Source organism: Miscanthus floridulus, chromosome 18 (genome assembly GCF_019320115.1).
Source record: "Miscanthus floridulus cultivar M001 chromosome 18, ASM1932011v1, whole genome shotgun sequence".
NCBI lineage: Eukaryota > Viridiplantae > Streptophyta > Magnoliopsida > Poales > Poaceae > Miscanthus > Miscanthus floridulus.
Genome location: NC_089597.1, coordinates 92,823,181 through 92,837,417, shown reverse-complemented (window position 1 = coordinate 92,837,417; position 14,237 = coordinate 92,823,181). Strand labels below are relative to the sequence as shown.

General features: G+C 44.9%; 1 protein-coding gene across 1 annotated transcript; it reads left to right on the top strand.

The window, feature by feature from the left end:
• Positions 1–1,178: 1,178 nt before the first annotated feature.
• On the top strand, positions 1,179–1,514 carry LOC136524194 (uncharacterized mitochondrial protein AtMg00810-like). Its single transcript, XM_066517649.1, has one exon. The coding sequence runs from the start codon at positions 1,179–1,181 to the stop codon at positions 1,512–1,514; it is 336 nt and encodes a 111-aa protein (XP_066373746.1).
• Positions 1,515–14,237: the final 12,723 nt, after the last annotated feature.

The following is a 14,237-nucleotide window of genomic DNA, read 5'->3' as shown; positions in this document are numbered from 1 at the left end:
TGGTGGTGACCACTCCAGGACGGGTGCCAAGCACTCCCATGGTGGAGCCAAGAGGTCTTGTAGTGGTGCCAATCACTCCTAGACTGAGGCTAAGCACTCCTATAGTGGTGCCGAGCACTGTAGGAGTAGTGACAAATGGTCCAGAAGTAGTGCCGAGCACTGCAACTAGGGTGCCGAGCACTCTAGGTGTTGTGTCGAGCACTCTGACAGAACAGGGAACTCCATCAACACTGATTGAGTTCGCCTCACCACCAAGTGACATCACTAAGTTCATGGATGCCTTCCATGAAGGTGAGGTGGTGCGGTTCCATAGGCTGGACAACATCATCGGCGGCACAGGGCCCTCAAGACTAGCTGGTCGGCTGCCTAATGATTAAGAGCTGCTACTCATCAGTGTAGAGGAACCACCCAAGTTTGCACTAGCCAAGCATGATGAGAACTGGCGATGGGAGATGCTAGAGGAGATGAAGGCGATCGAGGAAAACAAGACATGGTAGCTCATTGATCCACCTCCAGAATGTCGTCCGATCAGCCTAAAGTGGGTGTACAAGGTAAAGTGGGATGAGCTCGGCACCATTGTCAAGCACAAGGTGTGCCTTATCACCTGAGGCTTTGTTCAGCACGAGGGCATTGACTTCGAGGAAGTCTTTGCACTAGTAGCATGCATGGAGTCCATTTGTTTGCTACTAGCCTTGGCAGCAGCAAAGGATTGGCGCGTCCATCACTTGGACGTTAAATCGGCCTTCCTTAACGGCGAGCTGGCGAAGACGGACTTCATCAGGCAACCTCTAGGTTTCACCGTCAAGGGAGAGGTGCACAGGGTGCTCTAACTACACAAGGCACTCTATGGATTGCGGTAGGCCCCATGAGCATGGAATGCCAAGCTTGATGCCACACTGGACGAGCTTGGGTTTCAGTGGTGCACAACTAAGCACGCGCTCTACATGTGGCAATGGGGGAAGGAGGATCTCATCATCAGCGTGTATGTGGATGACTTGATCATCACTGGCGCATGCACAGAGGACATCAACAGCTTCAAGCGCGAGATGGCAGCTCATTTTTGAATGAGCGATCTCGGCGCACTCTCCTACTACTTCGGCATCGAGGTGAGATAGGGGAAGGAGGAACTCATGCTCAATCAGAGCGCGTATGCGTCGAAGCTATTGGAGCAGAGCGGCATGGCTGAGTGCAAGTCATGTGTGACTCTAATGGAGGAGTGGCTAAAGCTGACAAAGGCCAGCACCACGGTGAAGGTAGATGCAACACTCTACCCGAGCATCGTCAGCGATCTACGCTACCTAGTCCACATGATGCTGGACATTGCGTTTGCCGTGGACTACGTCAGTCGCTTCATGGAGGATCTTAGAGAGGATCAATGGGCTACAATGAAGCGGCTACAATGCTACATCAAGGGGATGGTGGATCATGGGATTATCTTTCCCAAGACAGGTGGGAGTAGGCTGCAACTCACTGTGTTTAGCGATGCAGACATGGCGGAGGACATCGATGGATGACAGAGCACCTCTAGAGTGCTCGTCTTCCTCAGGTCGGCTCTAATTTCATGGCTGTCTCTGAAATAGAAGGTGGTGGTGCTATCTATGTGCGAGGCAGAGTATGTAGCGGTGGCCACAATGGCGTGCCAAGTTGTGTGGCTATACCGGCTACTGGGCGAGCTGACCGGTGTGGAAGCTCACAAACCAGCACTAATGGCGTCGCTGTGTTGGTCGCGCGTGCACACGTGGTAGGCTATGGCTGCCTCTAGCTTGGCTATGGCTTGGCTACCGCTGGCCCCACCATGTAGAGCTGCTGCCGCCCACTTGCGCCATGACAAAGCCACTACTGGCGCTATCACCTCGCCATCGTGTCCGTGCAATGCTGCCTCGCCATGCTGCCAACCCTCCTCGCACCACGACACTGCCATTGTTGTCGCATCATCATCGCATCCACGCCTGTCCACTGTACCCTCTACGCCATTGCTGGCCCAGTTCGAGGCCGCCACTGCCATGCACACATGGCTAGGCTTGTTGTTGCCTTATCATTTAAGACACTGTGGGCATATAGGCCATGTCGGTGAGGGACACGCGTGCTTGTCCATAGCATCTGCACGTGTGCCTCCACGTTCATGCTGACCGCATCCTGCCAAGGCGAGGATGAGCTGAGCCTACCTGCCGTGCCCCACCTCTCTCTCTTTCTCCCTCTACCGTCACCAAGAGACGCGCCATCCAATTTACCCAGCGAGCGATCACCTCCATTCAATTCATCATATCCATGGCTTCACCATTAGGTCCTCTCACTGCCCGACCCTACCCAGCCTTAACCATGCCTGGCCGAGTCCCAATTTGGAGTTTTGCTCACCGCCATGCCGATAAGGCCGTGTCTAGCCATGGATGAGGACAACCCTCCTACCGTCCCTCCCGAGCCAATTCACTTGTGCCACCAGCTTTGCCTTGCCTCTCTCTCCACCTTGCGCACATCAGTAGAACCGCTATCACCTCCCCATCGTCACTGACACGACCTTTCCGACATGGTGTGCCGCTGCATGTCTTAGCCACACATGGCCAACCCTCCTCTGCCATCCTCCACCCCAACCATCACCTCGGCTAGGTCCATGGTAGTCTACTGATGCTCCCTCGCAAGCCAATAAGGTTCTTAGGTGCTCTAGATCACCGAGGCAGCTATGCCACTGTAGCAAACAGTCGTGTGTCACTACAGCTTGCTCCAGCGCTTCCAGCCACCCCTTGTCGCTCTTTGCATAGCCGCTCGGGTTAGAGATGGTGATCGACCCGTTAAGTGGGCCCGCGCAGGTCCCAGGTGGCTAGTGTAGGCGCTTAGTGTCATCGCTCATCGCACCGCCGTGCACTGAGTTACCGAGGGTACACGCAGGTGAATGAGGGAAAGGCTAGGGGGTTAAGTGAGAAGTTTTGAGAGAGGAAGAAATAGTGTTAGTACTTAGTTGTAATTTGGGAGAAGTGCGAGGTCTATTTTGGAAAAACGTCAGCGCGCGTGGGATTTCCCCGCCGTGGGCCGTCTTCGCGTGGGCCACACCATAGGCCACCGCGTGCGCTGCGTCATGTGGGCTGCGCATGTGGGCCGTGCAGGAGAATTTGTTTTTCTTCTTCATAAGGAATTAGAAATAGTTTTCTAATTTAATTTTTGAGCTGATCTTTGGTAAATCATATAAAATCATGTAGGTATCCAAAAATTGTGAAACAAATTTTGTTAGGTTCCTAAAATTGTGTTCTATCTGTTAGTGTATTTAGTTCATATATATACATGTTGATACCAGGAGCTATTAAATCATTTAAGAGTGCTTAATATTATTAGGTTAAATATTATAGGAATTTTTGTGGTAAATTGGTGATAGCTTTAGTCCTAAAATTTTTATGGTGGCTTCATTATATTATTATGTGCTCACTATAATTTTTGTAGCTATAGAATAGACTAAGCATTAGGGGAGTTAAATGCTCTTTGTTTCAATATACATTGAATCATTAGTAGAAATAAAGATATATCCTTCACTTGTAAAGCTAGGTGTTTGTTAGTTGAACCCAACACTTTGCTTGATGAAGATGATAGTTAGCTTAGTATCTTAGTCATTAGAGCTTTTTTAGTAGCTTAGTATGTGTATTCTTATTTTAAGAGTTGTTGTTGCATAAATGCTAAGTGTTGCATCATCATCGTATGCATGTAGAGAATGAGTTGGTGGAGATCGTGACCACCGGTGATCATGAGTATGAGGAGATCATCGAGGAGTACGAGGAGGAGATTCTCTTGTAGGAGAAGGTTCAAAACCGCTACTGACTGACTTAGCTGACACCGCCCTTGCCCAAGACAAGCCCCGGTGCATAACCCTTATTTTTGATAATCACTTAATATATATATGTGATGTGCATTTACATTAAAGGAAGTTTATGAAAACCACATGCATAGATATAACTGTTCTATGAGTCCTACTAGTATAGGTTCAAGTAGCTACTATGCTTAGGCTTTCTATAGCATGAGTAACATGCCATTACTCACAATAGGTGATTATAATTACTCCCATGATAAAATAATGAAAGGAAAAATAGAGACAGGGTAGGGATATGGTATGGGTATTGGTGGGTGTAACATGTTGTGTTCTATGACCATCGGGGCTTAGCTTGGTTACATTGTTTTCCCTGTTCATGTCGATTAAGGACCGTCCATTGCTGTGGATGGTAGTCAGGTCACAGACTTATTATACTGAGCACATACTTGCTTATGGGAGCGGGAAGGCATGTTACGCTCTTATTGTGGGTTCTGGCTCTTTCTGGACCAACTAATTGGAGGCAAAGATAGGTGGAAGTCTAAGCACCATACTAAGATCGGGTCTCAAGTGTGAGGGCTTGGAGTCCAAGTTTGGACGAGGACCTAGACCCCATGACAGGAGTGGAATAGGTTGGTCTTGTTTATGCCTGGGGTACAAACAGGGCATGTGTTTCGGGGTACCCAGCTATGATACATTGGTTCATGAATCATCGTTTCTGTGAGACGGTACGACTTGGCTATGGTCTACCACCATAGTAAGAACTATAAGATGAAAGATGGTGACATGGTTCTGATTGCTTAACCCTTGCTTGAAAGTAGAACAATGCTTACCTAGAATGGTTAGCTAATGAAGTAATCATGACTGCTAATAAAACTTGGTTGTAAGGACAAACTATTAGTAATGCTTTTTGTAAACAAAAAGGAAATAGCAAACCCATATTGCCTATCACACTCCTTGGAGTCGAGAAACTATTCCCACTAGTCGGATAAGTCTTGCGAGTACATTATGTACTCAGGGTTTATTTTACCCCTATTGTAGGTGCAGCTTGAGGAGTAGCTCTTGTGTGGAGGATTCTTTTGGTGGACACAGATAGATCCTTGTATCATTTTCGTTAGATGTTTATTTCCATTCTGCTGTTTAATTACCGCACTCTGAACTCTGCTATTATAATAAATAATTTCCAAGAACTCTTGTTGTATGAAATGGACTAAGTGTTGTAAGCTCATACTCATTATTGGATCCTGGCAGTAAAACATTGATTGTTTTGAGTTCTTCCTTAGGGTGGACTCGATGAAACTATCCGATGTAGCTAACTTTTAGGGTGCTTAGTGTCTAGTGGAAAACGAGCACCTCTGAAAGCGTGTTATTCGGGCAGTTCTGCCACACTCACCTAGGATTTTATATAGGGGTGCTCCCCCTTGGCATACCATACCATTCAAGGCATAGGTAGTTACAAGTTAGAGTGACATGCCTTGCTTTCCCCAAAGGGCATGGTAGATGTGTGCATGATATCCACTGTGTGCTTTTGTGTAACATCTTTATGTTATAATAAATGGTTTGAGTGTTGGTCTCCCAGTCCGGCCGTGTATTCGTGATCACCAAGGCTGCACATGGCCAAGATATGCAATGGAGTTAGATCTAAATGGTGGTGCCGAACAGCAGGTCGATGAGGCCAATTTGGCACTAGTTTTTTTACCCAAAAAACCAATAAACGCCTCCCGAGAAGACCAATTAAGGAGTCACCCAAATAGGGAATCCTAAAATCAGCAAGGCTACCATGAAGACCAGTTAAGGAGTTGCCCAACAGGGGAATCCTAAAATTGGCAAGGCTACCTATGTAACACCTCTGGTGTTATGAGCTCACTAAGCACTGAGATTATGGCCTAAGAGATTGATCTATAAATATAGTGAGTTAGATACGTAAATGCCTATATGTGTTAATGAAAAATCCTAACGTGAAGAGTAGAATAAGTAGTTCTAAACATTGGCACAGAAGCCATTTTTATAAACAAAAATACAATATGACTTGTATATAGTATTGAAATAAAATTCGAAGTGTAAGTTTAGTAGATGGAAATGCAACTTTTGTTTCGGTAAATAAATGTTGTTCCATAGTATTTTTGATAGCTCAAGGATTGAAGTTGGAATTTAATTCTAGCCTCTAGAACTAAAATGATCAAGTCTGAAAACCTAATGATGATGCTGTTTTGGCATTTAAATTTTGATTAAATTTCTTAAATAGTAGATTCATGTTTTTGCACTATTGGGTGTACCAAGGTGAGTACATGAGCATGGTGTAGGTCAAAGTCATGTTGGAGATCACATTGCTCTTGTAAAAAATGCCCAAACTTTGTTAGAATACATTGCGGTCAGGTTTTGGCGCTCCGTTCGTGAATCAGCGCCTGGCCTGACGAACCTATTTTGGCATGTCTCTATCTCTCTCGGTAGTTCATCTAAGTTTGCGTTTAATGCTCCTTGGATAGCCTTTAGAACCCTCTTGAGCCTTGGCAAATTGGTTTGGTCTCAACCGAGCTGGGTTGGTTTTCGTTAGAGCATTAAAATTCGTGCACGCCACTGATAGTAGTCGCTCAGTCCGAGCTTGTGGTCACCACGCATGGGGCGCTGCTAGCACTGGGGCTCTAGCCACAGCCGAGCCGCTACCGTTGCCCAGCTCACGCATGAGGTTGATGTCACGCATCTTCTGTGATTTGGCTCGCTGCTACGTGCATGTCGTGCTTAGGCAAATGGCCATGGTGCCGCGAGCATAGCATGTCATGGCCACGGTGGAGTGGACTCAATAGATGTGGCGCCCGCCTCACCCCTCAATCCACCTACCGCATCGAGCACTGGAGCCGTCCTACATCATCGCGTCTAGGTCATTGGCTCTAGCTATAGTGGGCAATGGGACGCTTCCCTGGCCTACCACTAGCTGCCATGGAGGGCTCTACTCGGGTTTGCTCACTCTGAGTTATGCACATCACGCCAAATTGCCAGGTCTCATCGCCTGTGTGCATGAGCTCGTTGCCATCACCGACTGGAGTCCCGCTTTAACTCGCTCAATCCTCTCGAGCTCACCCGTGTGCCCTCCGACGTGGTCTTGGCCATAACCTCATGCCTCCGCCTTTCTAATTCGCCCAGCTCAAGGCTTTTCAGCCCATCTCCTCACACCAGTAAGTAGCATAGGAAGCTAGCTAGTTGCCCTGACCAAAACCAGTCCCAGTAGATGTCCTTCACCGTGTCAATTCAAGGTTCTACTCGCCGTGGGCCATGGTCGCTGCCATGACCTAGAACTGGGGAGAGAGGTAGGATTGGAGTGATAGTAGTTCAATTGCTTGATACCAAAAACTCACCTTGACCCCCCACTTGGTGCTCGTGTTGTTTTGTCTAGGGAGTCTGCCATCGGAGCGATGGCACACCAGTGTCACACTCGACACGCCACCGTGAGGTGTGGGCGCATGTGGCCAGGTCGCCTCATTGCTCCTCTGCCTCAACCACCACCGTGGCACGAACCCTAGTGAGACACTGGTGCTCATCCATCACCGCCACCACCTCGGTAGAGCCTTAGGTCGCCAGAACAAGCACACCGTGGCAGGGCTCCGCCCGTCACCAGGGCTAGCCCTCGGTAGTGCGCCGTTAAGCTCCCCACTGCTACCTAGGAGTGCGCGCTTAGCGGTAGGCAAAGGTCAGCTCCTTACCCCCATGGTAGCGAGCTCGGGGTGCCTAGCATAGCCACCCATGCCGCTGGTCACCATGCCAGCGAATGTGGGGTAGAGCAGGGACCTCCCCGTTGTGAAGGCAAAAACATCTAGGGTCCTTAGTGCAAAGCTTGTGTCTAGTAAAATAGTGCTCAGTGACGCCGTGTGATAATCTGTTACGCTGAGGGTTTTCTGCAAAGGGTGTGGGGGCGCGTGTGGGCTCCCTGTCGCGGGCCGCTTGTTGGGCCGGCCTGCTACATGGGCGGTCTCCCCATCATGGGCCATTTAGGATGCTGAGCCGAAATCGTTGGCCACCGGCTTTTCCTTTTTTCTACAGCGTTTCAAAATTAGTTTCTAGGGTAAATTTCAAAATTCAAGAAAAAATTGTGTAGCTGACCAACAATTGTGAAACTAATCTTGTTAGGTTCCTAAAATCATGCTCCATCCGCCAGTATATATTATCCACAAAGTTCTATAATATTTGTAGGAGTTGTTAAATTAAACTAAGATGCTTAATATTATTAAGATGCAAATATGGGGGATTTTTGTGATAGAATAATGGTAGTGTTTGCTTTGAAAATTTATAGTAGCTCCATAGTATTATTATGTGCCATCTGTAATTTTTGTAGCTTCAGAATAATTAGTATGCTGAGGTAACTAATGAGCCCTAGTTTATATATATATAGTAAATAAAAGGAAATAAAGAAACACCTAGGGATTTTATAACTAAAACATTGTGAGAAATTAGCGCCCAGTTCAATAACTTGGATACGTGGCCTAGTACGTTAGTCGTTAGAGCTAGATCGTTACCTTGAGAGGCATAATCGTATTTTGCGATTGCCGTTGATTATTTACGTCCGTGTGTTGCATCCACGTATATCATAATAGGAACAATGATGGATTATGGAGATGACCGAAGTAGCAGAAAAGATGGTGCCTTAATGATCATGTCATCATGATAGAATGCTAACTTTTGGTTATATCTTACCTAGGCAAGCCCCGGTGCATAACCCCAATTATTCTGCACTTTATTTTATGCTCGTGCATTAAGTTTAAGGAGTTGAATAAAACCCACTTGCATATATATATATATATAGTCTTACTAGTATGATAGGATCGTGTAGATTGCTATACTATAGGACTCCGATAGAAGTCGAGTGATTGCTTGTCACTCATGAGAGATAGGAATACATTATTGTTGTTATTATATCACATGGAATATATATATATATATATATATATATAGACACACACACTAAAATTTGGAGAGAAAAAAACACGGGAACTCAAAGCTTCCAAAATTGTGTCGACCAAGGACTCGGTTGCATGAAGATTGATATCAGCTGATTCAGAAGAGACACTGGGATTGGCTCTCTTTGAATGACGTCAGCAAGTAACAATAATGGACTATGGTCGGCGTCGAGAGATGCAGATCGGACTCTACAAAAAGGGAAAGATTAGGGTCCAAGTTATCTTAAGATTAGGAATATTCTGTTTTATACCAAAGATTATAATGAGTCATACTTGAATAGAATTCATGTTTAGGCTCCGGGTATAAATATTAGACCTCAGCTATTATAAAGGGACACAATCAATCAAATACAAGTTACTTACTTTTTTTGCCTCTGGCCACCCCTTAGGAGTAGGTGTAGAGTAGATCTCAGCGAGTTCTTTAGCAAGCATGGCTGCATCGGTCCGGCCGACCTCCGACTTATCTGTAAGTACCGTCATGACTTATACTTCTATTCATACGGCTGCATCAATCCGGTCGACCTCCACTGCGACTCTGGTATAAGCTAGTTATTGACTTTTGTTTAGTTCAAGTAATGCTGCATCGATCCGGTAGACCTCTACTGCTCGAACTAGATTAAGGTCAAGTTATCGGCTCTATCTAAGGGTGGCGTCCATCAGATAGATTCATTAAGTTACCGATATTGCTTATTGCTTTTATTATTTATTTAATTACAGCAATATCACTTTGCCCGATTGTGATTGATCTAGATCGGCCTTATATCATGTTTAACCCATTGTTTATTAATCTAAACTGATCTAATCTGCACCTTAAATGATGAGTTATGTTTTATCGGCTGTTTTATGTCAATCTTGATCGTGCATAGTGTGTGGTTAAGGCATGTCTGGTCTTGAATAGATCTATCGGCTAGCGAAAACCATCCCATGGCCCGTTATCACGGCCTATGTGATTATGCCTTACACCCCACTGTTAGTCTTATGGATTGGGGATCGTTATTTGGTAGATCTATTCCTGATAGGGCATGACCTTAATTGTGCGCTATGCCTGAATCGCTATTTTAGCCGATATCGAGTGTTTTCACATATGCAGTTCACGTCACAAGACCATTGAAGTAAGGATAGATTGTAAGATGTGTTAGCATCATGATCTTATTATTGTATTATGGCCTGCATGATTCTGCCTCATGCTCCACTGATATTGGTAATAGGTTAGGGTCGTTGAATTTATTGCTGTTTCTATGGCCTGCATGATTCTGTCTCATGCCCCACTAGTCATAGTCATAGATGAGATATAATATGTTCATAGATTTATCTCTATTAAATGGTTAAATGATGATGGGATGAATTTTTATATAATAAAGGGATTCGATTACTTATAGTCATTGGCTTAGCTTAAGCTGGTTAGTGTTGACATCCTATTGCCATTGACTAATATTTGTCTAAATAACGATATTCATCCTGAATGATAACTAATGTTTCTATCATAATTCCATGAGCTTTAACTGATTTATTCTTATGAGTATGCTGGAATCGGCTATTTAGTTGATCTCCTTCCACATTGGCTCTCAGAGCCACACATTCGGGACTGTTTGGTAACACTGGTATGTTCCACCTTAAATTACTGATTAGCTTTCTCTCCTTGTCAATTACAGGGTCAAATTGACTGGCACATCTCGGGAGGAGTGCGTAGGATCGATAATCCCTACGTTGAAGCTAGGCGGATCTCCAGCTCCATCGAGTGGACCCTTCCGGCTTGCTCATGTGCCCCGGCACGAGATGAAATTTTGTGCTGACACATGTTCTAGCACGCTCGGTGGGACACCACAATCGTCATGGTGGCTTACAACAACAACGACATCCTTATGGTACCTTATGAAGACCTACCTGATGGAGATAAAGATATCATCGGCAAAGCTATAGAAGAATTTTGGAACAAGTGTTTGTTGTCCTACACCAAAACACGTGACAATACAATTGTTCAGAAATATCCACTACCCAGAGTTCTGTTGCATGGGCAGACAGATGCAGATGAGACTGAAGACAGGCATTTCTTCATGGAAGCTATAAACAAGTCTGTTCATGATGCCATATCGAAGCATAATGAAATTTTCTTGAACACATTCCATAACACCATGAAAGAGGTGTTTCATGGGTTTCTAGTTGATCAGGTTGGACCGGCTTATTACAACTTTCCACATCCATCGACTCAAAGGACTAATCAAATCGGTACCAGCCATCAAGAAGTAGTACTAGCTGGTAATGATGATGTCTAGACAGTTTAGAGTTCATCTAAACAAGCTCAAGGTGTTACTACAAATCAGATATAGTATAATCCTAGATCATTAATGCAGCATGTGCAACATCCGATGGGGCAAGGTCAGAACCAAGTGATTAATTTTGGCACATCAGGCCACATACCGTCGATGGCTCCAAAAATAGCATCATCAATTCAAAAGATCCGTAGAGATATAGATCCTAATGTCTATAACCAGAGACTTCAAGCAGCAAACGAGCAAAGGACCTAGCTGATAGAGATTCCATAGGGGTATCATTATGGCATAGATTATAACACCCTTCACATGATTCTGAATATAGGGTGTCAAGGCACATAGGATTTCAATCCACAGATGGGTCAACAAGTGCAGAGAAATCCAAATTCACATGCTATAGAGTTGTTGCTAAAGGTGACTGAGATGATGAAGAATCAGTTCGGTCTAAAGCCAAAAGGGCTGACCTTCTCGTACAAATGCCCATATCTAGACTGGTATGATTTGGTCGCTCTTCCTACAAATTATAGGCTCCCAGAGTTTGCTAAGTTCACTGGCCAAGACAGCACAAGCACAATAGAACATGCCAGTCGGTATCTTACATAGTTGGGCGAAGCATCCGTTGAAGAGGCCCATCGAGTTTGTTTCTTCTCCTTGTCCTAGTCAGGGCCAACCTTCACTTGGTTTTCATCACTGTCAGTCAACTCCATTGCCAATTGGGCTGACCTAGAAAAGAAATTTCATACATATTTTTATACTAGGACTGGAGAAAAGAAGATTACCGATTTGACAACTATAAGGCAGAAAACTAATGAATTGAGCACTGAGTTTCTTCAAAGGTTCTAAGAAACTAGGAATTTGTGCTTCTCATTAAATTTGGCTGATGATCAGCTAGCCACTTTGGCCGTTCAAGGAATACTGCCAACATGGAAAGAAAAGCTGCTGGGACAAGAATTTGACAACTTAGGTCAATTGGCTCAATAAGTGGCAGCACTTGAGAGGGGGGTGAATTAGGCAACTTAAAAATCTAACTATAAACTATGGCCTCTTTTTCTAACCCTAGCAAAACATATACAATAGATAACCTATCTAAATGTGCAACTATGGTTTTTCTGGTGTGTTGCTATCTCTACCGCAAAAGGAGTAATACGATCAATGTAAATGTGGAAGCTAAAGAGCAAGGGCTTGTTTCTTGCGTGCCTTCTTCTTTGTCTTTGGTGTGGGCTTATTTGGACAAGCTTCCACAAAGTGCCTCAACTCGCCACATCCATAGCATCCTCTCTTTCTTTGCTTATTTCTTTGATTGGTAAAGATGATATCTTGAATTTGGATGGACATACCCTTGACATTAAGCCTTTAGACCATCTTCTCCATCTTATTGATAAGTTTGATTGATTCTTCATCAAGGTCAGAGGTGGAGGAGGAAGATTGATCATCATCACTTGAATCTTCATCATCATCATCATCCTCGTCTTCTTCTTCTTCACTTGAGGAGCTTGAGCTTGAGCTTGTCTCAACTTGCTTGCCCTTCATCTTCTTTTTCTTGCCACATGCAAGAGCTTTGCCTTTGCTTGATGAAGAGGCTTCTTCTTGACCCATCTTGCATGACATTTCAAATGCCGCTATCTTGCCAATGACTATGGTCGGGGTCATGGTGCTCAAGTCCTCCATGTTGTGAAGGATGGTGATGATGCTTGCATATTTCTTTTGTGGTAGCACGGAGATGATCTTCCTCACGATGTCCACATCATCTAGCTTTGTTAATCCTATAGAATGGAGCTCATTGATAATTAGATTCAAATGAGAATACATATCATGAACAAGCTCATCATCATTCATTTCGAAGGAATCATATTTTTGTTTAGCTAGACAATGTTTTTGCTCACGGACATTACTTGTGCCGTCATGGAGCTCTTGGAGTTTTAACCATATTTCAAGTGCCATATTTAAAGTGAATACTTGGTTAAACACATCCATGCTAAAAGATTCAAACAAGCAATTTTTAGCTCTAGCATTGAAATGAATTTCTTTTTCATCACTCTTCGTGGGAGTAAATGTGGAAGCTAAAGAGCAAGGTAGAGATATGCAAACTCCCATCAATGACTCTAGTATTTTTACCGAGGTATTGAGAAGCACGCAAGCTCCCCCCTAGTCCTCGTTGGAGCCCCTCGCAAGGGCAAAGCTCTCAGTTGGGTAACTCCGTGGATAGCCTCGGGCCTTCCCCACGTGCAAGTGGGTCTCCGACGTGTCTTTCGGCAAGCCTCTCCCAGATGCTCCCCGCTGTATTCACTATCAAGCTTCTGACCAAAATGTCGTGGGCCTTGTTCCCTCTATTACACGGTGGCAGCCACACCATAAACTCGGTTGGTGTGATCTCTCAAGAAGCCCCTCTGATGTACAACAATGGTGCTCGCAAGCACTGAGTGGTAAGAGGTATGCAAACCTAACTAAACACTAGGCCTAAACCTAGAGCAAGCGCATAAGCGGTGGTTTAATCAACCTAAGCACTTTGCAAAGCACCTACGCTAATCACCTAATAAAACACTAAGCACTATGCAAGTGGAGATCACCAAATGGTGTATCAACACCCTTGGTATGTTTCCTTAGCTCCACACTTCTCAAATGGCCGGTTGGGGGTTGTATTTATAAGCCCCACTAAGAAAGTAGCCGTTGGGGATGAAGTCCTACTTTTCTGCTACTGATCAGACGCTGGAGTCGTCCTGATCGGATGAGTCTGGTCATCCCAATCGTTGGAGCCATGAACAACTGATCAGACGCTGCCAGCGTCTGGTCGCAAGTTCACCGCTCTGGAACCTCTTTGTACTCAATCGGACGCTATCGTCCTATGTACGGTCGGTTTGCTACCAGCGTTCGGTCGCTGCTGTTGTTGCCGAGCCTCTGATTGGAGCGTCCGGTCGCTTTTCGTCCAGCATCCGGTCGCTTTTGTGAGCTCGTTTCTTAACGATCTTGCGTGCGGCTTGGTTCCTATCTTCATGCTTGGGCTTTGCTTGATATCTTGGATCTTCTCTTGTGCTCCTAAGGTATTGCTTAAGGTGTTGATCATTGGATCATTACGTCGCCTTTGTCCAAGTCACATCTTGCATCTTATTGAACTACAAAACAATCACTTGCAAATTCATTAGTCCAATTTGGTTGTGTTGGTCATCAAACACCAAAATCTAAAGTAAATGAGGATAGAGTCCATTTTCCTTATAGCTCTCAATAGCCAATTCC

What these genes read in the sequence shown, in the direction of transcription:
- LOC136524194 (XM_066517649.1), top strand. Translation starts at nt 1,179, where the DNA reads ATGGCTGAGTGCAAGTCATGTGTGACTCTAATGGAGGAGTGGCTAAAG.